The sequence below is a fragment of the Ostrinia furnacalis genome, unplaced genomic scaffold (genome assembly GCF_004193835.3).
Source record: "Ostrinia furnacalis isolate ACB-3 unplaced genomic scaffold, ASM419383v2 OfSCF7415, whole genome shotgun sequence".
NCBI lineage: Eukaryota > Metazoa > Arthropoda > Insecta > Lepidoptera > Crambidae > Ostrinia > Ostrinia furnacalis.
In genome coordinates this window covers 394,757-422,309 of record NW_021137654.1, presented here as the reverse complement: position 1 = coordinate 422,309, position 27,553 = coordinate 394,757, and the positions used below count along the sequence as shown (strand labels likewise).

Below are 27,553 nucleotides of genomic sequence, written 5' to 3'. Positions count from 1 at the left end.
CTATAACTGTAACCCGGCCTCCGGAACGGTTAACTTTGACCCGTGATAAGCGTTCAGGTGTAACATTACTAGTGATTGCAATACGATCTTTAACTTTGAACTCCTCTATTTTTACCCGACTGTGCTAAAAGGAGGGTTATGTTTTCTGATTAATTTCGTTGCGGGTTCTTCCTCCGGGACCGGCTTGGCCTTCACGGTTTAGTCTACATTGGACATAAGTATTTTTGACCATAAAATATACTGTTGACTAGTGTTGACCTTAACTTCAAACTCATTGTTCTTCTGATTAATTTCGTTGTGGGTCCAATGACAGTTTAACTTTCCCCGGGACAAACTTGACTTTCACTGGTTGGGTTTTTATTTGTGGTCAATCTGTAGATCCTGGCTACACAGGAGTTGCAGCGGTGGGAACCAGAGGTGGGAATAGTCCCGTTAGTGTTTACTTTCCTTTTAATTTCATTTAAAATTAAACTGCTGGCAGAACCGATTTTGGTAAAATGCTATGTTACTAATCTGGGGTTACTTTCAATGACAAAAGATTTTTTCTAGTCGGTTTATAATTTACTTTACTGTATTTTGAATTTTAATCTTATTACAACCAAATTAAGAACTCTTTTGAAGTCGGTTAAAAACAAAGACGAATACCCGAATAAGTTCGAACTCCGAATCCAGTGAACTGTAAAGAAGCGAACGACAATAATCGGTGTGCGTCGGAGCGGCAAAGCCGTTGTGCCGACTGTCACGTAGCGTGACGGTGTAGGGTGAACATTGGTCCTTCGAGCCGGATAATAGTTTATTTTTGTCTAGATTTCTCGCTTGTTTATAATTATTAAACATTTCTGGACAAGATATAACGTGACGGTGTAGGGTGAACATTGGTCCTTCGGGCCGGATAATGTGTTTTATTTTTGACCAGCTATTATTTCTTTCTCGCGTGGAACATGTTTGTTTCCTAGTTTAAAGTTATCAGTATAGCTTTCGTAATAAAATGTTTTATCTACATCAAGCAAACCTAACATACTCATAGCAAGATGCAATGTTAACGTACAATACTTTTTATCTCAATTTATTTTATAATTGCTGTTTTCTATAATAATTCTTAGACTTCCAGTTTGTTGCTCGCGTGTTGAACTGAAGCATCGTCCGCATTCGCATCTTAGTTATTATCTTTAATAATATTTTTCGGTCAGTATTGATCGTTCAGTTATTAGTATGGGCTAATATTTTCACTGGTTTCTGATAACGCTTCAGATTGTTATCTAACGTAATGCTGTCTAACAAATAAAGGTTGCTGGTCGGTCACCTTTATCCACAGATCCTTTATCTGACACTTAGCCTTTTAGTAGGGATGGCAAGGATTGTATCACAAGATCCCTAATTGAAGTAACCAGTGTGTCTTGTTTTATGTTTCCTAAATAAGGGACCAGTAGCCTTTATTCACGTAACAAAACTTCAACGAAAACCAAAACATTGAGTTGCGATCCTATCGAGTAATCGTTCTATTAAAATGACCCTTGTGAATACGGATTTAGAACTGTTTTTCAATGGGACGACGTAACAATACTTCAATGACGACAACAAATCGCTGAGTTGCGATCCTATCGAGTAATCGTTCTATCAAAATGGCCCTTGTGAATACGGATTTAGAACTGTTTTTCAATGGGACGACTTCTGAACGTCAGCGAGATCTTGACTGTCAAAATACGTGAATTAGGCCACAGTGTGGGAGTTGCAGACTGAATCCTCCATTTGCTACTCCTGCAGTCCATTGCAAGAAACAGGAAGAAGAATAATCATTTTATTTCTTTTAAAAAAGGGGTGTTTTTGATAAAGACTTTCATAACAGATCAAAATCCACACGCTTGTTGAACTTAGCACAGAAATACTATTTTCCTGAGCTATTTATGTTATTGTTGTCACCCTACACGGCGACCAAGCCCACTAGCTTATTGATTTAATAATTCAATTTGGCCTGGCCCGCGAGAATTGACAATTCTACTATAACTGGAACATCGAATGGTTAAAATGTGACCTATTTCAAGGACTAGGCGTAACTGGATAATTTTATACCAAAAATATCTAAATTATAAATCTAGCGCTTAAATCAATCAGTGCCTGAGGTCTTAAATCAATCAGTCAGTGCGTGGGAGCGGCACGGGAGGGTGTTTTTAAGACGTCAATCGTCACCGTGACTTCAGATTTGTATGCTCTGTCACGTCATAATATGTCAATGTCACCCTTTCCGTGCCGCTCCCATTCCTCAGGCATTGACTGACTTTTAAGCGTTAGACATGTAGTGAGCTATTGATAGGTCAGTGCCTCGTAACCTTATGCAGTTTTAAGAGGTTCTATTTTGCGATAATAATGCATCATAACCATAAATATGTCATACCATAGATGTACATATCCATGTACAGGTGACAGTAACACACAGACTACATATTTATTACATAAAAACTACTCTACTAAATTAAATTGATGATTTGATTTGCATTCATAAAAATGAATCGCATCGAACAAAAAAAAAGAATCGCGTAAATCGGATCAGAAATCGGTGTAAGCAGCATACAAAGAAAGAAAAACCTACTGAATAGAGAATCTCCTTTTATTGAAGTCGGTAAAAATATATCATATTAATACGATAAGTACATAAGATGCTACAACGTTTAGTTTGATTCATACAATAGCACAAAACTAAGAGTAGGCGCACACCGTTGATTTTTAGTTGGCCGATAGTTGTGCCCGATTTTAAATTGTATGAAGAATCGGCTAAATCGAATTGGCGTAGTGTGCGCACTCCCATACATGCCCATACTGATCAACAGTCAACTGCCCGACTAAACTATCGGCCGACGAAAAATCAACTGTGTGCGCCTACTCTTAACCTCAACGAAACAAAACAGAATTCATTTTACCGATCATACTAAAAACAAACATCAACTTTAAACCTAACTTTTCCATTCACCCATTTCAAAATGGACACAATCATTACGAGTTTCACAAGCATGGCGCACAGCATCTCGGAAAATCGTCGGCTTTTTCGCGAACATCGCAATAAAGTAAATCATTGGTTCACAAAGTGGGGGACGCGCCCCCCAGGGGAGGCGCAGGCGCAAAGACCTTTAAAGGGGGGCGTCTGTGTACTTAAGTATATAAAACCTGCGACCGCTAAGAGAATGCATTCCCCTCGATCGGGCCCACTAGAGTGAGCCCGCCGTAGGCTGGACTTTGGTCCAACATCGCGGTGGGCAACCCTCTAGTTGGGTTCGCCACTGATCGGGCGCCTTATGCGCTCGATACAGCCCGATCGCGAACGTCAGTCTGCGACCGACGCGGACGAGCCTGGCCACAAATCCACACTCGGCCTCGTCGGCACGCACACCGACGATCGCCAAACGGCTAGAGTACCCTCTATACTCGCCACTCTGCCCGGTGAAGCTGGAAAAGCTTTTCAAGCTACCAGCGCGCGTCCCTTTAAAAAAATGAGAATGCTTTCCAGACTGCTCGACGATACGACCAATAAATAATCTTGATTGGCGCAGAATTTTTCGTATGGTCGAAAGGGGGCGTGTCTCAAATAAGTTTAGGAACAAATGCAAAAAAGTAAATAAAAGCGATTTCTACCATCGCAGTAGAAAGCAAGCGAGTTGGCCTGGATCGTAAGCGCAGATGGCGCTTGTAACAGAGTAAATACAAATGAGTAGGTCATCTTCATAGGAACGCACGGGTGCGGCACAAAATATAACAGAAGACAAACTCCATACTAAACGCGCTCGAGCCACGCACACATAGACACCGCTCGAGCAAGACTGTCTTGGACGAATGCGAGCGCGACGTGGCGCGACAGACAGACGTTCGCCACACGTCGTTTGTGATTACGGGCGTAAGGAAGTCTGTCTTTAGATCAAAGGGAGAATCTTCAAGGACGTACAGTGTTGTACGAGTATGTTCTACAGTCGAATGATGCTCACAGCACACCGCTAATATGTATTATTTATACCTAGAATTATGTCATGACAAAATGATAAAATCACGAGTCACGACTACACCCACCACTTTTATGGGCATTCGATCACCTTGTTTTGCCATAAATATGTTAACAATGAAGATAACTGGGCAGTGAAATAGCACAGCTAAAGTAAACCTTGATACAGTTTATTGTGGGTTGTACACGTTTACAGACTAGCTGTGCCCGCGACTTCAATAAAAATCAAAAATACATATATTATTCAGTTTCATCATCATCATTTCAGCCACAGGACGTCCACTGCTGAACATTAGGCCTCCCCCAATGATTTCCACAATGGCCGTATAGTGGCATATTATTCAGTTTAGACCAATATTTTAGCACTTATGAAGGTCAAATACTTTATAATATTATAATAATAAAAATAATTAATAAATAATAAATTCCACTCTTGTGGCGGAGTTTTGGGCTGACAGTAGGTTTGTTGTTGACACGAAAAGAAGAAGAAGTTAATAAATAACTTCAACGCGTGAAAATCATCGTAAAATATTCCCGTTTTTTGCAACATTTTTCTTTACTGCTCCGCCCCTATTGGTTGTTGATATTATAGCCTAAATGGACTACCCAACACAAAAATATTTTTCAAATCGGACCATTAGTTCTGATATTAGCGCGTTGAAGCAAACAAACTCTTTAGCTTTATAATATTATTATATGTAGATGTATAACACGAACTAATGCTCTTAATTAATTGCTTAATTATTGTTGTCTTTCTTGTGTATTGTGTTGTGACATGATATGAATGGATTTTTCTTATGAAAGCAGTACATGCGTTTCTTTTGCGAAGCCGTTATCTGTCCATCCCCCTCACTCAATGCGAGATGCCAGCAGGAGTGACAGCGATAGGTAGATCTGAAAACATAGTAACTATAGATGACTATGTAAATAATATACTCAATTATTTATTGCATCCTACAACTTAGGTACCTATTAGTTACTACAACTTTTCCTTTTCTCTTCAACAAGCCTTTAATCTTGGTAATTAAATAATTATACTTTTTTGTTAAAACCCTGTACATTTATTTTAATTAAATCTTGAATACCTCTGATTATGCAGTTCTTTAATTATTTTTGACGCCCTTTAATTGCCATCTTCTAGGGGACAACGGAAAATTGTACAGGACTCGAGTCTGAATCATGATAAGCTAGATTTTTGGTACCTACAAACCACTGAATTCCACTAATTTCCTAAGACGAAGAAGTTATCTATGATCAAAATATTATCTTCCACTAATTTCTGAAGAAGAAGTCTAAATCAAAATATTTTGTTAGAAAGAAGCTTATTAAACATTTTCCTAGGACCCGTTTAACCACGGTTTAACTTTAAACCTGGTTTAACATTAACGGTTGTCGGTGCACCCGGCTCTAAGCACCGCTATTGGTTTTACTTGTTTACTACCTACTAATGTAACGCCCGTATTCATAAACTTGCTTGCTTAAGTGAAGCAGCAAATCGAACGCACAGCGTTGAATAGAGCTCTGATTGGTTCGTATGTGACTGTACGCAGTGACGCACTGTGACATCTCATAGTAATGTTTGTGAATACGGGCCTAAGTATATCACTGCAGATTGCCTGCACTTGCTCTAATGGTGAAGTTATTACTTGGCTATAAAATACATAAAATTGTAATAAAACGCGGTATGTTAATTAAAATTCTTGAGGTAGGAAACTTTCTTCTACATACGTCCACTTGATCAATGAAGTCGCATCTGTTCACCTGGGTGAATTAATTCCTACCTAGGTGAACAAAGGCGACGAAAATAAAGTGAAATGGTTCAGAGGTGAAATGAGGACACTAAAAATCCTAAGTGAACAAAAAGAAAAATTGTATTTCCCTTTCAGTTATAAAATATTTCAAACGCACCTGATGACGTCAATAGGTTCTAAAGTATAATGAGAAATGCCGCAGAATTGTGCGTCCCACAATCAAATCCCTAATTTCTTACCAATATCATTACTAAAAATATTTGTTACAACAACCCACATACTCTTCGCTCACAAAAGGTGAATTTTCCCCTTTGCTCACAAATGATGATTTTTCCCCTTCGCTCACAAATGATGAATTTTCCCCTTCGCTCACAAATGATGAATTTTCCCCTTCGCTCACGAATGATGAATTTTCTTTACAAACTTTTATCTCCTATTTAGGTAGCTTAATATCCTTTCTTTGTCCAACTGTCTCTACGCCAGAGTTCATCAAAATTGATCCAGCAATAAGGCGTGAAATCGTAACAAACAGAACAAAAACTTTCACATGCTACTTTAAATTTTGATGGTACTTTAATTTTCAGTTTCTGAGATTTACGAGGCTTTTCCTCTAATGAAAGCGTTTATAATGTACCCAGTTACAGATTGGTTAGGCTACCTGCATTTGTGGTGTCATACCTACTTTTATTATAATGTAGTTTTTAGAGATTCTATCCAAAATCCGTTTAAAAATAGTAAAAATTATCATGGACACTTCTTCAATTAACCCATGTTTTTGCGTAATGTATTTAAAAAAAACGAAACTCAAGCACTGCTGGATCAATTTGGCTATTTTTAAGTAAAAAAATGTTAGTAAAAAGGTGATACGGGACTATTCCTACCTCTTGTTCCGCTGCAACTCCTGTGTAGCCAGGATCTACAGCTTGGCCGCCAATGAAAAAAAAATCTGGTAGTTTAAGTCTGAGAAAAACTTATCTGTCAGGTAAAATTTCTCTCAGGTCTCAGATAAAAATATCTGGCGAAAGTCACCGTCAACCAGAACCTTCATTTCTTAGTTACGACGAATAACCATCCAACCAAAACCCAGTCAAAACCCGGTCCCAAATGAATTTTACGGTTAACAGACTAAAATGCCACTGTAACCTAACATTTTCTGATCCATTTAATTCCAAAGTCATTATCGCCTTAGTGATAATCGCTCGGACAATATTTAACTCCTCTATCAGTTATCAGCAAGGTCCGGATGACGTAATGCCCCAATTTAGTAGATGCGACGCTTGCGCATTGTAGTGTAATCTATGTGAACTGTTCACAGATCGGACTATGCATTTTTGTTGGAATATAGTCCGTATTGGAACTGCATAAGATAACACTTGGCTTGATGTACCGGAGTGCTATTAATTGATTTTCAGCATTTTGACCCTTGAGGGTCTATTCTGCAGGTTTTTGACGTCACAAGAGAGGTTAATAATATCATTTGGTCCTATGATACTTATGTAATGATGAAGTGATAGCATCCTGGCTATAAGACCGCCTAAATTGTGTCTACCTATTACTTTATAAGACAGACAAACCGACTGTCCCTTTGATAGACTTAAAAAAGGTCGCCAATTTATTTTTTAGGCTTTTGTTTGCAAATGTTTGTCTCGAAGCGCTGGTAGAGCAAAAAAAGAATGAGACATGTATAGGCTCCTTAAGAGCATTTGACGATTTGTAAGTCTTGTACTATTTAATTAGTCTATACAAATAAAGATAATTTTGATTTTTGAAAAGCACTTTTATCGACTCGTAGACTTTAAAAACCTCACTTTATTCTAGGAAAAAATACGCTTTTACACGTCCCAGTATAATTTTAACTCGACCACTGCTTCGGGACAAAAAATAGGCCAGTGCTGAGAAAAAGTAGCGTAAAACACTCAATCATTCCATGTCAACATCTTTTTCATTGAGCTTAAAAGAAGCAGTGTTAGAATCTATCACTTTTGTCGTCATCATCATTTCAGCAATAAGACGTCCACTGCTGAACATAGGACTCCCCCAATGATTTCCACCATGACCGGTTGGTAGCGGCCTGCATCCAGCGCTTTCCTGCTACCTTTATGAGGTCGTCGGTCCACGTTGTGGGTGGACGCTGCACTTTCCGGTCATCTTTTTGGGTTTTTTTTTCTTTCATCGGGTACACTAAAAAGGAGTTTAATTGCGATCGAAATTAAAAATTGAACGTACTCGATCAACTTCCGATGATGCAACTCGCTCCAAATTCGCTCGCCGTTTGCATTGTGTGGACCGCTAATCGGCGTGCTTGTGGATGTGGAGCATTGAAGTACTAGTTGCTATATTCAGGCTACCAGCATGTAAAGACCATTTAGAAGTTCCAATGGAATGGGATAAAAAAATTGTCAAAAAATTAGGCCTTTTTCCAGCTATAGACATCATTTGACTGAAACGACGTCGAAGAAAACTATAAATAATTTGGGAGTATGTACTTAGTCGTTCTAAGTACATACTCCCAAATTATTTATAGTTTTATTTTTGGTAACAAATAAATATAGTTTCTTCTATCTTTCATTCAAATTACTAAAAAGTGTAGAAGTGCGAGGTCTATTTCCAGCTCTCGTTCACACCACTGTAGCTCCCTTTCAAGATTCCAAAATCTACTGTTTGAACGCCAAAAAAACCCAAGTAGCCAAAACAATGTATGAAAAAGCGATACAGTTACATTTTTGCTATTCGGTTAAAATCTATATCCAAAGAAAACTAACCATGATCGTGGACCAACTTCTAGGTGATTCGTTCTTTGATATTGAAACGTGAAATTTTGGATACCCCTTGAACACCAAAGTTTAGAGCCCATTTAACACCAATACGAGTACGAAGCACCAACCGGTCGACTCAGCAGTCCATTGTTACCTAACGAAGTGTCGGCATTATGCTCTGAGAAGTGGGACGGTGTGCTAACTGTCACAGCTGATGTATGATCAGTAGTCTCTTCCCAAATGACTAGGTAGGTATGTCCCAGCGTTGTCAGTTTTTTTTTTTCGCCAAGTCGGGACTTTGGTACTTTTTGAGTGAAAATAGCGAGATTCTTCCGTCAGAAGCGGGACATAGTAAAAAAACGTATACATAATCAAAGGTTGTCAAATATTTATCTTTTTATTTGACTTAAAATTACGTTTACATGACAATAGATAGCAAAAGTAGACATAGAAAATGTATTTTAACAAAAAAATAATATTTTAAATCAGATTTGCTCTATCTTTAAATTCGTCTTTAGAATAAAAAAAGAAAAAAATTAAAAAAGTTTTTTTCTTTAGAATAATATGGCGTTTCAAACAATAGTCTGGTGAAGTGAGTGTCTCTCTCCGAAAAGCGGGACCGAGCCTGTCCCGCGGGTCTCCCGCGCGGTACATTTAAATTTGATTTAAAAATCGGGACGTCTGGCAACGCTGGTATGTCCTGTAGTCTAGCTGCCCTTCAACTTTACGTTACGTGGCTCTTTAAAACTTTAAAGTTATTCGATAAAATGACCGGTGATATTCACCAGATCAAGGAGGTCCTAGTGGAGGGTCTGCCCACCGTACGTCTTCCAGCTCGTATTGAACTCCTTGGGGGATGCCGTTGTGCCAGCAGTGGACTTCATTTGAATAAAACGATGATGATAAAACGTTTAAAAAGAAACCTGAGATTTTCTTCGAAAAATCCGAAGAATTTGTCACAATTCAGTTTTTCACTCTACAAATCTAATTTCATTGTTATTATTCTCCGTAATCTTGGCAGAGAAGAGAGTTCAGAAGTACTGGATTCTTAGGATAAATCATGAGATAATAATAGTGGTAACCCTACCCTGATTGAGTATAAATTGGCCAGCGTGTAGACCAAATCCTCCACTTAACTCTATCAAATTAAAGCACGTAGAATTTTGTCCAATGACCCCAAGCTATCCATCCTTATCGCTCGCGCGTAATTATGTTGCTGTCGCGCTCGCACACTTACTGTGGGCGTCCGTCGCACAGTCGCGACGCGCATAGAGATAAGGATGGGCAGCTTGGGGTCATTGGACAAAATTCTACGTGCTCGCAGATCAGACTATAGAGAGGGTCGTGCTCCTGAGTGTAGACTACAATGACCTGATGATGACGAACCTACTATGTCCAAACCATTTATGTAGTCGCCAGTAACCTAGACAGATCTGTTAACAAATTATAACGTAACGCATCAATGTGCAAAGTTGATACTTGTGAAAAGTTCACAGAACGTTTCAGAATTGTTGCGAAGATTTTATTGTCCATTTTGATGTCTGATTGCGGCAATTTATATTATTGTTAGTTTTTATGTTTATAGTGTTACTTTGTGGTGTAAATGTGATGTTAACCCGTTCATTGCCTTGGAAGCTTTTGCATCCGTTTTTTGAAAACACCTTGGAGGTTCATAAAATTGACCTACATATTTCTATAATATAGAAGTAATTTTTAGGTCAATTTTATGGATAATTCCAAGATAGTTGACAAATTACAAGTAAAAACATGAAAAATAACACCTAATACATTTTAAAAAGAGGTGTGTTTAGCTTTATATGCCATTGTCTGTACTTTGACTACTAGGTAGTACTGCTACTACTATTTGTTAATGTTACTTAATAACTTTGAGTAATAAAAAAAGAATGACCAGTGATTTAGTTGGCGGGATAATACTGAGCGAGTGTCCTTTTTGGCACAAAGCAAAAAAGGTGCCTCTTTTCTATATAGGTATGCCTAGGCACAGACCACCGACTTTTAGTTGACCGATAGTTGTGCCCGATTTTAATTTGTATGAAGAATCGGCCGATACAAAATCGGTGTAATGTGCGCACTCTCATAATCTCCATACTGATTAACAGCCCGACTCAAATCGGCCAACTAAAAGTCGGTGGACTGCGCCTAAGCTTTATGGTTTTTTTTTGTTATTTCAAATAAAGATTTACTCTGTTCTGTTATTCTAATCACAAATTAATTGTTCCAGGTTTGGCACAAAGGCTGTTTCAAATGTCAGGAGTGCGGGATGACGCTCAACATGAGGACCTACAAGGGATACGGAAAACTACCTTATTGTGAAGCGTGAGTGTTTACTTTTATTTTGTTTCGAGAGTGAATAGGCACTTACAGGGCAGATATGTACCACCCTGGACTGTATCCCACTTAACATCAGGTGCGATTGCGGTCAAATACCTGCCTTAAAAAAATTAAACTATATCCTAAGATTTTTCTAACGAATAGACTAGCTTAGTTTTTTTCCATGTTCATCAAAAAATCTTTTAGGATATTGAGATGTTTGCATTTAATGTGTTAACGCTACCAACCGGTCAATCTGGCCATCATTGGGGGAGGCCTATGTTCAGCAGTGGACGTCCTGTGGCTGAAATGATGATGATGATGATGAATGTGTTAAATATTGGTAATGTGAGCATTTTTTTTTCTACTGAAAAAAAATGGGTCCCATTTTATGTGGGAGCCTAAGAGATATGATGCATGCTTACGTAGGTAAATTACAATTTTCAAGTGAATATTCAATTTTTCCTTGAAAAAATGCCTATTTACTACACACACAGCGTTGCATGTATTAACACCATTAGTTTCAATCCAAAATTAGGAAATTGTTAACTTCTAAGAACTGCTGAAACGCGTGCTATGACGTACTGTGGTTTTACTGACTGAAATAGCCACGTAGCTCTGTAGGAATTTTGCAAATGATTTTACTGTGTGACTAATGCTTTGAAGTCACGAACTCATGATGGGGTGTCCCTCATAAGTTTACGTAATTGTAGGTATTCGTATAAAATATTAATTAATAACCTACCTTGCATTGAGCTTTGTCAGCGTGGACCGAATCATCCATTTGTCTTTGGTAAATAAGAGGGTGGAAAGGAAATTATGGAAATCCTTGGGGGAGGCCTTTGTCCAGCAGTGGACTTCATTTAGCTGATACGAGCGAAAAAAGAGTGTGATCTGATGATGATAAATAAATAAAGACCCTGAATTACTCGTAACTTTAATTTTAATCCGGGCTTTTTCAAGGCGAGAGTGAATAGGCACTTACAGGGCAGATATGTACCATCCTAGACTGCATCCCACTTAACACCAGGTGCGATTGTGGTCAAATACCTGCCTTGTTACGCATTAAAAAAACTTGAAGTAACAAAGTTTCTAACTTTCTCGTTTGAAATATTTGATGTACAGTCGCGGAATGAAAAGGTTCGTCAGTTTTCAAATTGATTCCTTCAACGAATCGCGAGCACATATTACCTTTTGAAACTATGTTACAGAATAATCTCGAGTTAGAGAAAATAATCTTTAACTGTTCGTCAGTAAAGTTCAAAATTATTCAGATCAAAGTTGTTTGACGATTTATCTTGTCAAGAAGATTATTATGATTGATAAACTAAAACCTTCTTGTTGGTTCAACCTGCCATTATTATTTCTATTAAATAAAAAAACTATTGTCAATTGGTCAATGTCATTATTGCATTGCACTGATGGGATAGAAAAATAAACAAGCAAAACCTTATTCGTTAGCAATAACGTCATATTTATTTAAATGTTAGCAGCACTGTTTCTTGCACTGTTATGTTGGCAGGTTTGACTCTTACAGTACCTAGTGCAAGCGAAAACCGACACTAAGGTGACGAACCTTTTCATTCCGCGACTGTACACAAGCATTACATTATGGCACATAATCATTCTGTGGCACAAGCAATAATATTCTAAAGTTTCATCAAAATCTGTCCAGTAGTTTGTTGAAGAGTTCATTATAATTTATGATATTAATTTATTTCTGTTACCTTCGTTAATTACAAAATAATAATGGAAGGTCATTATCGTGCCAAATTTATTTTTGAACAAAACAGGAAGCTATATTACAAATAGGTATTAATATGTTCAAGTTAGATGATATAATTTATGAATTTGCATCTAAAATGTTACAAGGAAGGAAAGGGAGAAAATAATAATACCTATTCTAGCTATGCTTTAATTTGATGTCATGAAAATTCAGGATATCCTTTAATCTTTACCCTGAAACTGATGCTGTTTTGTATGAAACATTTAAGGAAAACTCAATTTTCCGTAAGTACAAATGTTTTTTCGACAGCTGTATAAAATAATTTAGTTTATTCACAGAAATCTATTTAGGACGATCTGTTTTATTTTATGTTTAGTTTAAAAAAATGAAAAACTGCTCTAACAAAAAACAGGGTTTTCCTAATCGAGTTTGAGTAAAGGTTAAACCATGCAATACATAACTTTTGCGTAGAATAGAACTAAAAATGCTTACTAAATTTTCAGTGCTAAAAGATTTCGGCCGTTTGGTGTAGTGGTTCGAAACGGACTACTATTCCGGAGGTAGCGGGTTCGATTCCCGCACAGTACAAACATTTGTGTGCATGAACATATTTGTTTGTATTGGACTGGGTGTTTTCTATGTATAATAAGTATGTATTTACAAAAAAAAATATTTAAGTATATTAATATCCGTTGTCTAGTAGCCATAGTACAAGCTTTGCTTAGTTTGGGACTAGAAGCGCAGTGTAAATGTCCAAGGATATTTATTTAGTCCCAAGCCGTGAATTTATGAAAAAAAAAACTCAGCGCGCGAAAAATTTTCCCGCGCAAAAAGATTCTATTTACTTTCCCAACTAACACCACATGCTGTTGAGTTGACCAACACGTGATGTGATGTAGCGAAACAAAAATGAAAGTGACCGCGTATGCTTATAGACTAAGAGCTGGTGAACGCCAGACCTACGTCATTTTATAAAAGCTGAAAGTTTGTCAGCGTATGCTCCCAATATAGGGGAGAATGTTGGTGAATCATGAAGTTTGGGTCATCGTGGCTTTGACAGCTATCTGAGCTATCCTAAAAAAACTGCCTGGCAAGAAGTTGGAACTGTCGAAAATCAGACTGTGGTATAATAACGTAAGTAGAATTACAGTCTATTGAATATACAGAAAAAGCCACCGTAAAAGTTAGGCTTACGTTTTTATACCATAAAAGCTGATTTTCAACCGACTTCAAAAAAGGAGGAGGTTCTCAATTCGACCCGTATGTATTTTTTTTTTCTCTATGTTTGTTACGCGATAATTCCGCCAATTATGAACCCATTTGAACAAATCTTTTTTCGGCGTATAGGTAATACCTCAAGGGTGGTCCCATTTAAATTTAATAATAAAAAAAAACAACCCCCAAGGGTGGAAAATTGGGGATGAACTTTTTATATAAAATATTAGGGCAATAATTAGAAGTAGCTTCCTCATCAGCCAGACAGTTTTGACAGTTCCAACTCCTTGCCGGAAAGTTTTTTTAGGATAGCTGCCAAAGCCACGATGACCCAAACTTCATGATCACCAACATTCTATCCTATATTGGGAGCATACGCTGACAAACTTTCAGCTTTTATAAAATGACGTAGGTCTGGCGTTCACTAGCTCTTAGTCTATTGCACAATACCGACCTTATGTCTTTCGTAATAGCTATCACCGTTTATTGAATGGACTTATAAAATCATGTCATAATCAGCTCTATGCTTATGAGTTTAAAGTTGATTTTAATACACATTCAATGGATATTATGTCACGGTAACGTTAGGAGGTTAGGAGTGAAGGTCCTGCTTAGTATGATTTCGATATTGTATTTATAACTGTCTCTTTTACACACAGTCAGCATCAAATTTTAATAATTCGTGACACCCAAAGTGGCCAAAATGTTGACAACAACCTTATTCCAATGAGGATCAGTACTGTTGTAGAAAATTCAATAAAACTAGTATCTACGTTAATCTTTAAGACATAAGAAAGATATATCTTTTTGAATTATCCAAATCGGACCATTACTTACGAAGATATTAAGTAATAAACATAGGCCGTTTTTGCCGCTAAAAGTCAACGTACGCAAGGCCGCGTGACGTCATTATATCCGAATCGAGCGCAGCCGGCGTACTAATGGGATGGAAAATATTTTTTTCCGGCTAAACTATCAGTTTTAGAAAAAAACTTTTAATAACATTTATTCTTCAAAATAAAGTAACCTATCGACCAGTAATTTTTAAAAATAAAAATTGTGAAAAATAAGTATTGCTATGTCCAAAAACCACATTTTCATAGGATTCGATGCAATGCGGAGACGCGGTTGGGNGCGTTATTTTTCACAATTTCCATTTTTAAAAATTACCTATCGATAGCTTACTTTATTCTAATGAATAAATGTCATTACAAGTTTTTCTCTAAAACTGATAATTTGGCTAGAAAAAAATATTTTCTATCCACGCAGTACGCCGGCAGCGTTCGGATCGGATATAATGACGTCATCGTCCCTCAGTGAACTTTTTTAGTAATTTGGCCATAACTTCGTCAATTTTTGTCGTAGAACAAAAATTTTTGCACTGTGTATTAAGGATTTCTTAGCCCTATAAATCTGCATTCACAGCTAAAAATCGAAATGATCCTCATTGTAACAAAGACGTGTTGCGAACTTTTTGGCCCTGGCCAATTTATTGTCCCGAAGCAGTGGTAGGGTTAATACTGGGACGTGTAAAAGTGATTTTTAAAAGCCTACTTGCATAAGTGAGTTTTTTACAGGCAGAGTGAAAGAGAAAGATAGAATCGATATCGCCAGATCGATTGATTTGCGAAGTAGGTTAATTAACATAGTTAAGAATTCGATTACTGCAATGACAAAACTACTTCATACTTTATAGATTTCTGCCCGCGTAAATCTTGATAAAAAGCAGCCTAATTAAGTTATTGTTGTTGAGTTGATACCAAATAAGTTATCTTTTTTTTTTCCTTTAATAAGCACCTACTTAATTAATTAATTAATCAAAAGTAGTTTACTAGCTTTTGCACGCAGTTTTGCGCGCCTTTCAAATACCGGAATGATCTTTATGTTGCCTTAAGTTTCAAACTATCACTATGCATTTCATCAAAATTGGTTCAGTAGTTTAGGCGTGGTAAGAGACAAACCGACAATTTCACCTACTAACCTTTTCACGCTTGAACCGATTTAGATGAATTTTCTATCTCTAGCAACTTATTAATAATCTGTGCTCTAACCACCATAGAGTTAGTTTAGACCCAGGAAAAATCATGAGATAGTTTTTATCCCGGTTTTTGAAAAAGGAATAAGCGCGCTAATGTCTGTGACACACCGTTTACGCGGGAAGAATTTAATTTTTGCCTAACGAAATATAAAAATCTAGTTCATCCTCACTAGCATAAAACATTAGTACAGTTATAGATTACACTGATCGATCAATATCGCCTGTAATTTTTTTGCGACAATCGCGTGATTATCTGTGCAAACGAAAGCAGCGACAATTTCGTATACTTTTACTTTGTCACCGGGAAATTGTTTTTTGCCATTTTTGTTGTCACGCCGCGTTATAGCGGCAGTTGTTTTTTATTGTTTTTTTGTTGCCAGTTATTGGTATACGAGGTGAAATATGTAAATGTATAATGTATAATCGTTATAAAATTATAATAATACTAGCGGCCGCCCGCGACTTCGTATGCGTGGATCCCGTTTTACACCCTTAGGGGTGGAGTTTCGTAAAATCCATTCTTAGTGAGCACCTTCGTTCTAAAAGGAACCCCCATGCAAAATTTGAGACACCTAGCACATGTATGTAGTTTCTGAGATTTCGTGGTGAGTGAGTGAGTCAATCAGTCAGTGACCTTTCGCTTTTATGTGTAATTGTAAAAGTATTTTAGTATGTTTGTAACGAATGAACTCTACAACTACTGGCTGATTTTGAAAAATCTTTCACCATAAGAATGGTACATTATTACTGAGTAACATAGGCTATCGCAGACCGTAATTTACGCGGTGAAACCTCGGGCAAAAGATAGTTGCTTAATAGAATATTTTTTTTATACTTTGCATCATATTTAGGCCATTTATTTTATTTTTATTTATTTATTTACACTTTTGCACATGCATATGTACAGTGGCGGACTTAATGTCTTCATTAATGTCGGACATTTAGTCTTCACTGCAGAAGCACTCACTCTCTAATTGACCAGAGGCAAATGGAGGATTTGTCCTACACTCCCCACGCTGGCCAGACGGGTTGGGGAGGCCTGACGTTCGCGTATTTATTGTACCTTTGTCGCCTTTTACGACATCCATAGACTAGAGGGAGTGCCGACGGCCAGAACGGGACTATTCCCAACTCTCGTTCCTACCGCTGCAACTCTTGTGTAACCAGGATCTACAACTTGACCGCCAATAAAAACCCAACCAGTGAAGGTCCAATTTGTTTCGGTACTCTGCCAAAACCACACATCTTCTTCTTCTATCTATATAAATAAAAATGAATTGATGTTCGTTAGTCTGATTAAAACTCGAGAACGGCTGGGCCGATTGAGCTGATTTTGGTTTTAAAATGTTTGTCGTAGTCCAGGGTAGGTCTAAACGGTGAGCAAATACGCGCGCGATATTGTTTTTCTGCGACAGACAAAATTCCACGCGAGCGAAGCCGCGGGCGGAAAGCTAGTTATTAATATTTATCAATGCCATTCCAGACACGTGCCAAAAGCGAAGCCCACCACAATGGCGGAGACGCCGGAGCTGAAGCGGATAGCGGAGAACACCAAGCTGCAGAGCAACGTCAAGTACCACGCCGACTTCGAGAAGAGCAAGGGGAAGTTCACACAGGTAACCATCTCTATGAACTGCTACAAAAAACTTCTATGAACTACTACAAAACACTTCTATGAACTACTAACAAACACTTCTATGAACTACTACAAAACACTTCTATGAACTACTAACAAACACTTCTATGAACTACTACAAAACACTTCTATGAACTACTACAAAACACTTCTATTAACTGCTACAAAACACTTCTATGAACTACTACAAAATACTTCTATGAACTACTACAAAACATTTCTATGAACTACTACAAATCACTTCTATGAACTACTACAAAATACTTCTATGAACGACTACAAAACATTTCTATGATCTTACTTCAAAATACTTGCATACTTGCAAAAAACTACTGCAAAACACTTCTATGAATTACTACAAAACACTTCTATGAACTACTACAAAACACTTCTATGAACTACTACAAAACACTTCTATGAACTACTACAAACTACTACTAAAGCCCGGTCTGTGAACACGTAGAATTTTGTCCAATGACCTCAAGCTCCCATCCTTATGTTGCTGTCGCGCTCGCACACTCACTGCGGGCGTCCGTCGCACAGTCGCGACGGTAGCTTGGGGTCATTGGACAAAATTCTACGTGCTCGCAGACCAGACTATACACTTTTATGAACTAAGTAGGTACTAATAAAATGTTTAGAACAAAAATTTTGTTGCGCTCTGGCGTGCATTTCAGAGAGGTCTGCCCCTGGATGCAAAGATAAATTATTTATGTAGTATAAAATCTTTTTTGAGTGATTATTCTCATATTACACGTGATAAACAAAGATTTTTCCATTACATTTCAGGTCGCCGACGACCCAGAAACCCTTAGAATCAAGGCGAACACAAAGATCATCAGCAACGTGGCCTACCACGGAGATCTGGAGAAGAAGGCCCAGATGGAGAAGCAGAGGACGCTCAACGAGAATGGAGAACTAGTTGGTGAGTTTCTTAACAGTTGGATAGGTTTTGAACTACAAAATCCGGTCGCCGAGCACATAGAATTCGTTCAATGACCCCAAGCTACGAAATTCTACGTGCCCGGCGACCGGACTTTAGATCGTTTCATCCACGAAGACGCGTCCCACCATTCTTCCGCTAATGTTTGAGTGTTATCGGTACACGCTAAATTATCCATGAGCGTACACGCACACTACAATAATGACGCTCAGATTGCTTGAATCAAACTCCCCGCACCCCGCGTTTCCTTCGACCAAAAATTAGTGGGGCGCGTCTTCGTGGATGAAACGATCTATAGTTTGTTAGGTTCAGAGGGTCTACTTCGTTATACGAAGTTTCAAATGTCGCCATTTCTTTCACACAAAGCGAGCTGCCTGAATGAGCGACGGTGACAGCAGACTCGAACTACGTAAACAGCGTTTTAGAGTAGGCCCCTGAACTAGTTGGTGATTTTTTATAATCGTTGGTTTTTGTCTAAAGTGGAGGATTGTTTTTATTTCTTATCACAATAAAGCTGTTCATTCGATGATCAAATTATTGAAGCAACTTACTTTTTGTAACGTTGTTGTAAATGATTCAATGTGTTTTTCTTTGTAACTACTTAATTTTTTTTTTTCAAAAATTTGATCCATCGAACGAAAAGCAAAAGTTTATGTGAGAAACATTTTTAAAAGCCAGCCATGGTTTGTTTCATTCAATAATATCACTTCTCTCACAGCGCACAATGTTTTTAAAACCACACAAATCGTTACACCCCCATAAATGTTGGATTGTGGACCCATTCAATACATCATGGCAACATTATTATGGCGATGAGTCTCATATATGTTAACTGTTCGTTTTTGATGGGAGAAATTTGAGATAGTAATACTTTTTTCGAACTTTTTTCGTGTTGCGAATTAGTTCGAAGTCAGATGCTGCTGGACTATTGTGGTGAACCCACTCGTAACACAAGCATATTTATCGTAAATCGAGGTGTTTAAATGACTAAAGCTCGGTCTCCGAACACGTAGAATTTTGTCCAATAACCCCAAGCTACCCACCCATCCTTATCGCTCGCGCGTAATTATGTTGCTGTTGCGCTCGCACACTCACTGCGGGCGCCCGTCGCACAGTCGCGACAGCAATATAATTACGCGCGAGCGATAAGGATGGGTAGCTTGGGGTCATTGGTCAAAATTCTACGTGCTCACAGACCAGACTATAGACATGTAATTACTAATATTCCTTAAAAATTAAGTGCTCTAGTGAGTTTTTAGATAGTTAAAGAACCTAATTTTCATCAGTTAATAGCTATCTCAAGTTTCTCCAATCCCCCACCACCATTTGTGTTCTAATCGTTTGGTTTGTCCCGCTTATGTGTAAAGAAGTGCCAAGCGACAACTACCATCAGCAAATCGAGAATTACGCGACGGAAATGCTGCCTCCTACGGTACCAGTGCCGAATCTGCCCCCCAAGAACCACTACCAGACGCCCACTACTCAATACCAGCCCCCAGTCCAATACCAGACTCAGCCACCACCGCCCCAATACCAGCAAGCGCCCCAATACCAGCAAGCGCCCCAATACCAGCAAAACGCTCAGTATCAGCAGCAGACTCAACGGCAGAACCAATATCCTGACCAGTACAAGAAGTACGAAGAATACCAGTACGAGTACCAGAATCAGAATCAGTACCCTCAACAGTACCAGAATCAGAATCAGTACCCTCAGCAGTACCAGAATCAGAATCAGTATCAGTATGGGGCGGGCGGGCAGCCCAAGATTGGCAGGATTCAGGATTACGATCCAGTCAGTGATGGGCCTAGGGCGCCGCCTAATACCCAAAGGGCGTCTGCCACCCTCATTTATAACAGCACTAGTGATGGAAAAAGAGGTTTGTTTCATCATCCATTTTGTCATGCATGCGTTTTTGATTCTGCTTTGGTTATGGGCAAGACTAAGGCTTGCAGTACCACCTTACTTTAACCGTAACTGTAACCATAACCGGTGTTTTTGTATGGAGGTTGAGAGACTTTTTTGATGTTTGTTATGTTATTGTTATAAAGAAAGATGGTGAAACCCAGACTAAGGCTGAGTTGCACCTATCTTACTTTAACCGTAACTATAACCCTAACCGATCTTTTTGTATGGAGTTTGGCAGACTTTTGACGTTAAAGTAAGATGGTGTAACCTACTCTAAGGCTGAGTTGCACCTATCTTACATTAACCGTAACTATAACCCTAACCGATCTTTTTGTATAGAGTTTGACAGACTTTTTTGACGTTCGTTAGTTAAAGTAAGATGGTACAACCCAGGTTAAAATAAACACCATGACATCTTATGTTTTGTATAGTTCGCGCACCAAGAGTTGATGCGATCAACACAAGCAAATATTTGTATAGTTCCAAAATACTGGACTGTCCTGTCGATGACATTGACAGCGGGGCGCCACCGTCAATACCGGATCGCTGGTTCAGATTTTTGCTATGTTGGAAACCATATAGTTGAACGATGGTAGCGCCCCCCTGTCATTGAGTTTGGCGGGACAGTTCAGCGTGGGTCATCTATATCTGTATACGCTTGTCGAGACGTCTTGCGTTCTCTGACTGATTTGTGTGTTCTGAATTCAAATATTACACTGGTGTGAGTTTATGTTCGCCCCAAGTTTCATTGTGCGACCTATATTTATGGACGCAGCACACTTATCAACCCAGAAAGGGATCGTAACCGTATCAACTCGAGGAGGTCAGTATTCTTTGTATGAAACTCCATACTACAACGCACACTTATCCGCACCGTAACGTAAACGCCTCGCCTCGCGGTTGACAGCGCGCGAAAACCGATGACAGCTCGCGAAAGGCGATACGGGGTTGATCCCTTTCCGAGTTGATAAGTCTGCTATGACTTTAAGAGTAGGCGCACACCGTTGATTTTTCGTCGGCCGATAGTTTAGTCGGGCACTTGATCAGAATGGGCATGTATGGGAGTGCGCACACTACGCCGATTCGATTTGGCCGATTCTTCATACAATTTAAAATCGGGCACAACTATCGGCCAACTAAAAATCAACGGTGTGCGCCTACTCTAAAAGATATTTTGCAACGAAAATTTAGGTTTATTGACTGTATAATCTTTAGGATTATTTAGCCAATTGGTTATTGAATTACGAATAAAAAACTGGGTATTTACTAATTCACTTAGGTGCAATATCATAATTACGAGTTACTACACAATGCAACTTCTTGAAGTGCATCACTGAGTTTAGTGCAAAAACATCACTGATTGGCACTAGTTTCTTTTTTTTTTCAATTTCATTTGATTGAAGAATGGTAGTTTCATCAACTTTTTTGCCAGTTAAAGATATGTGCCAAGATCTTTTTCAATACTTTAGTTCAAATGTCGTTTTAATGTCTATTGTTAGTAATTTTCGCAAATTGCCATACACTTTTTGCAAATAATACAGTTTTTGCAAAGATAGAACAGTGTGCCTACCATGAGTTTACGTTAGGTGAGCTCGTTAGCGAATACGTCAAAAAATTCTATGAAGATTTTATTTCTTGAAAGTAGCCGCTAGGGGCGCTGCACAATACGAGTATGTCATACATTTAAATGTCATTTTTTTACGCAGTCGCTAGCGAGCACACCTAACGTAAACTCATGGTAGGCACACAGTAAAATATTCTTGACCGAGTTCAAAATGTTTCAAAATCAATGAATTATTTACTGCAGGCTCTCGGCAAAATGATTGTTTTTTTACTTAAAATGACTAAGGCCCGGTTTCATGAAATTGACAGAATAAAATCTGATTGGTTTATCTATACTAATATTATAAATACGAAAGTAACTCTGTCTGTCTGTCTTGCTTTCACGCCTAAACCACTGAATTGATTTTGATGAAATTTGGCATAGAGAATGTTTGAATTTCACTTGAATCCCGGGAAAGGACACAGGATAGATTTTATCCCGGTTTTTGAAACAGGGACGCGTGCGATAAAGGTTTTCTGTGACAAACAAAATTCCACGCGGGCGGAAAGCTAGTCCAAAACAATTCTCCGCTCCGCTCCGCGAAACTGAGCCTAAATGTGACATATCAGGCTCCCAGAAGCCGAAACAGCAGTCCAGCGTTTTATTTTCAACCTTCCTCTCCTAATGCAAGGTTCAACATCAAATAACCTTGCTTCCCAACGTTTCAGGCGCTCACCAGCCTCAGCAGCAGTCGAGCCGCCATATTGGCCGCGTCACCGACCTGGACCCGCTGGCGAACGAACCAGCGCCGCCGCCGGCTAACCACCAGAACACGCCGCCACAGGTAGATAACGTACTATTACTATAGTCTGGTCTGTGAGCACGTAGAATTTTGTCCAATGACCCCAAGCTATCCATCCTTATCGCTCGCGCGTAATTATGTTGCTATCGCGCTCGCACACTCACTGCGGCCGCCCGTCGCACAGTCGCGCGAGCGATAAGGATGGATAGCTTGGGGTCATTGGACAAAATTCTACGTGCTCACGGACCGGGCTTTAGTTGCTAGAATACGCCGCCATAGTTAGCCAACTTGTTTAATAGAGTCACTACAGAACACTGCTACAGGTAGCTAGGTTAACATCTTAATGGTAGCTAAAACACGCCGCACAGGTAGCTAATATTACTTTAATAGTTGCCAGAATACGCCGCCATAGTTAGCCAACTTGTTTAATATAGTCACTACAAAACACTGGTACAGGTAGTTTACTATCTTAATAGTAGCTAGAAACAAGCCAACTTTGAGACTTATAGCTTTGACACACTTTTAAAAGTAGCTAGAACACGCCACACAGTACTCACACACTGTCTTAGTAGTATACTAGCAGCAGTCGAGCCGCCATATTGGCCGCGTCACTGACCTGGACCCGCTGGCGAACGAACCAGCGCCACCACCGGCTAACCACCAGAACACGCCGCCACAGGTAGATAACAATTCTTTAATAGTTTCCAGAATACACTGCCACAGGTAGCGAATATACTGTTTTAGTAGTCGCCATAAAAAGCTAGTAAAGGTAGCCAACATGTTTTAGTAGTCGCCAGAGCATGTAGCTACAGGAAGCCAACACATTGTCTAGTCGCTAGAACTCGCCGCCATAGGTACCCACACACTCTTTAGTTCTAGCTAGAACTAGAACACGCAGCCACAGGCAGCTAATACACTGTCTTAGTAGTCGCCAGAGCACGTAGCTACAGGTAGCCAGCAGTCTTACTAGTCACACAGATCAGAACACACCGCCACAGGTAGCTAACATTGTACAAATAGTCGCTAATCATCTTAAGAGTAGGCGCACACCGTTGATTTTTCGTCGGCCGATAGTTTAGTCGGGCAGTTGATCAGTATGGGCATGTATGGGAGATTTGGCCGATTCTTCATACAAATTAAAATCGGGCAACTATCGGCCAAATAAAAATCAACGGTGTGCGCCTACTCTTAGCCAACTCTACTTTAAAAGTAGCCAGAACTCGCCGCCACATGTAGCCAACACTACTTTTAAAAGTAGTTAGAACACGCCACACAGTAGTCACACACTGTCTTAGTAGTATACTAGCAGCAGTCGAGCCGCCATATTGGCCGCGTCATCGACCTGGACCCGCTGCCAATGAGCCCGCGCCGCCGCCGGCTAACCATCAGAACACGCCGCCACAGGTAGCTAACATTGTACAAATAGTCATCTTATGAACCACCCTATTAGTCGACAAAACCACCTTACTAGTCGCTAGAATTATCCTACTAGTCGTCGAAACCACCCTATTAGTCGTCGAAACTAACTTACCGGTCACCAGAAACCACTTACTAGTCGCCAGAAACCACTTACTAATTGCCAGAAACAACTTACTAGTCGCTAGAACTACCTTACTAGTCGCCAGAATTACCTTACTAGTCGCCAGAACTGCCTTACTAGTCGCCAGAATTACCTTACTAGTCGCCAGAACCACCCTACTAGTTACCAGAAACAACTTACCGGATGCCAAAAACAACTTACTAGTCGCCAAAACATGCCGCTACAGGTAGCCAACACGATGTCTAACTATTTTAACGTCAGAATTCTCCATCAGATAAAACTATTCGTTGTGCAATAGGATATCAAACCAAAAGAAGATTGCTAAAGCGACTCGAAGAGCTGGTAGGGCCCAAAAGAAAAGGAGACATATAAAGTGCCCCTTAAGGCCTACCTTTTTTTAATGTATTTGACGTTCATAAGTGCCACCAGTGGTCAAAATTTATAATATTTTTTTTTGATTTCATTTATTTATTTTTAATGTTGTTTATTTATTTATGTCAATTTGTTTCAGAGTGTTTACATCGCGATGTATGACTACGAAGCGACCGACAGTGACGAAGTGAGTAAAACATGATATTTTTAAACTTAGTTCAAAATACTTCAATTTTTTACTATTCTACTTTTTATTTTGTAGCCGACATCTTTTACAATAATTCCAACACAATTTCTCTGACTACTCGTAAAAGAACAGTGAAATTAAATAAGATTTATTGTTTTTATTTATAACTATAGTATTTTTTGAGTATTTCTTTCTTTCATTATTATTTTGTGACACAAAAAACGTTGTAACACAAATGTTCTGTGACACAAAATAATAATCACACAGTGTGATGTGTGAGTATGTGTGGTGTACAAAGATTTTAAACTTTCGCGCTCCATTTCAACTAAAATAGAGAAACACGGGTTTCAACGCGAAATTTTTATATTTTATACGAGTTACATTTATGTACTCACGGCTTGACATTTTTTCAGCTATGCTGCATAGTCACAAGTCTTATTTTAGTGCATGCATAGTTGTTGCAATTCACGAAGGCGAGTGAGCTTTACATGTGTGGTGGCTCGCTACTGTTCGTTTTTCAAAAGTTTTGAGAGACATTACACTATCGTTACGTGCATGTACACGTACACACACAAGTAAAGCTCACTCGCCTTCGTGAGTTGCAAGAACTATACAACGTTTTTAACTCTCAAAAGTAACAATTGATTATGTCAAGTCAACTATTAAACTCTAAAATTAATTTCCAGGTGTCGTTCCGCGAAGGCGACTACATATCGAACGTGACGTCGATCGATTCGGGCTGGATGACGGGGCAGGTCCTCCGCACCGGCCGCACCGGCATGCTGCCCGCTAACTACGTGGAGCGTGTTGCTGCGCCCGCCAGGTACACCTAGTGAACCCCTAGTTGTCCCTAGGAAACCCCTACTCTCCTCTAGCCTCCCCCTACTCGTTCCTAGCCTCACTACTAGCCACACAAATAAAAATCTGATTCACAATCCTGATCCTAGCCTTCCCCTACTAGCAGTCGCTCTGGCATGCTGCCCGCTAACTACGTGGAGCGTGTTGCTGCGCCCGCCAGGTATACCTATACTCTTAGCTAAATCACCCCTAGGCAACCCCCTACGCACCCCTAGTAAACCCCTACTCACTCATAGGAAACCCCCTACTCACCCCTAGGAAACCCCCTACTCACTCCTAATAAACCCCCTACTCGCCCCTAGTATCCCCCTATTAGCAGCCGCATTGGCATGCTGCCCGCTAACTACGTGGAGCGTGTTGCTGCGCCCGCCAGGTACACATAGAAAACCTCTACTCGCTTCTATAGTTTGGTCCGTGAGCACGTAGAATTTTGTCCAATGACCCCATCCTTATCTCTCGCGCGTAATTATGTTGCTATCGTGCTCGCACACTCACTGCGGGTGACAGTCGCACAGTCGCGACAGCAATATAATATGCGCGAACGATAAGGATGGGTAGCTAGGGGTCATTGGACAAAATTCTACGTGCACACGGACCGGGCTTTAGTCTCCCCATACTCGCTCAAAGCCTCACTACTAGCCACAAAAATGAAAATTCTGATTCACAATCCTGCTCCTAGCCTTCCCCTACTCGCCCCTAGCCTCCCCCTACTAGCAGCCGCACTGGCATGCTGCCCGCTAACTACGTGGAGCGTGTTGCTCCGCCCGCCAGGTATACCTATACCCCTAGCTAACCCCCTACTCAACCCTAGGAAACCCCCTACGCACCCCTAGGAAACCCCCTACTCACCCCTAGGAAACCCCTTTCTCAGCCCTAGGAAACCCCCTACTCACTCCTAGGAAAACCCCTACTCACCCCTAGGAAACCCCTACTCACTCATAGGAAACCCCCTACTCACTCCTAGGAAACCCCCTACTCACTCCTAGGAAATCCCTAGCGAATCCTAAGAAACCTCCTACTCGTTCCTACCTAGCCTTCTCTTACTAGCAGCCGCACTGGCATGCTGCCCGCTAACTACGTGAAGCGTGTCAACCCCCGTACTATGTGGAGTGAATTGCCGCACCTTCGAGGTATCCCTAGCGAACCCCCTACTTACCCCTAGCCTCGCCTTACTAGTCCCTAGCCTTCACCTATTGGCCCCTAGAAAACATCTACTCGCTCCTAGCCTTCCCCTACTAGCTGCCTACCAACATTTTAGGTACCCCTAGCAAACCCCTTATTCCTAGCCTCCCCCTTCAAGTTTAACTTCATTCATTTTAAGAAAGAAAGAAAGAAAAAAATGTTTATTCAGTATCATCGACAATACACTTACAATGCTTAAAATTATTTGATGAGTAGGTAACAAAACAATGATACTGAAAAGGTATCCACTCAGCATGGTGTCGTAATAATGGTGGTCATGGTGTTTTAAATATATGCTTTTGTCCACAGGTACGACTAAAGACTCCTGGAGAAGAGAGGGCTCGAAGGCATGAGCGCTCGTGTTGAGAATTATTTCCTTGATTGAAGCATCAACTACATTCATGACTAATTAAAAAAATAATATCAAAATCAAGTAAGTTTGGTAAGAAGTTGCCAAAAATTGACTTTAAAAGAGAAACATTATAATCGTATTTTTAAAGTCACAAAATACATAATAATATAATTTGGGACGAAATTATTCAAAATTATGTCGAGTAGTGTTTAGGTATTGCAAAAAATTTAACCGTAACTATAACGATAACCGGTGTTTTTTGTATGGAGTTTGAGAGATTTTTGACGTCAAAAATCTCTCAAACTCCATGCAAAAAATTATCCAAAATTAATTTAAATTGATTACATAAATATCAAGAATTACATCGAACGCGAGCGCTCGCCGAATTAGAACTACTTACTTATAATAAATTATGTAATTGTTGCCAGAA

The 27,553-nt window shown here is 39.5% G+C and overlaps 1 protein-coding gene across 1 annotated transcript in view; it reads left to right on the top strand.

The window, feature by feature from the left end:
- The window catches only part of lasp (LIM and SH3 domain protein Lasp), a 44,424-nt gene extending 16,871 nt beyond the window's left edge, over window positions 1-27,553 (top strand). The window contains exons 2-10 of the mRNA XM_028320601.1: window positions 10,735-10,829; window positions 17,286-17,418; window positions 18,228-18,363; window positions 19,749-20,258; window positions 22,559-22,674; window positions 24,684-24,731; window positions 25,418-25,554; window positions 27,081-27,348; window positions 27,440-27,553. Of these exons, the coding sequence (XP_028176402.1) occupies window positions 10,735-10,829; window positions 17,286-17,418; window positions 18,228-18,363; window positions 19,749-20,258; window positions 22,559-22,674; window positions 24,684-24,731; window positions 25,418-25,554; window positions 27,081-27,090 (1,185 nt within the window). The 3' untranslated portion in view covers window positions 27,091-27,348; window positions 27,440-27,553. The remainder of the gene's footprint in view (window positions 1-10,734; window positions 10,830-17,285; window positions 17,419-18,227; window positions 18,364-19,748; window positions 20,259-22,558; window positions 22,675-24,683; window positions 24,732-25,417; window positions 25,555-27,080; window positions 27,349-27,439) is intronic.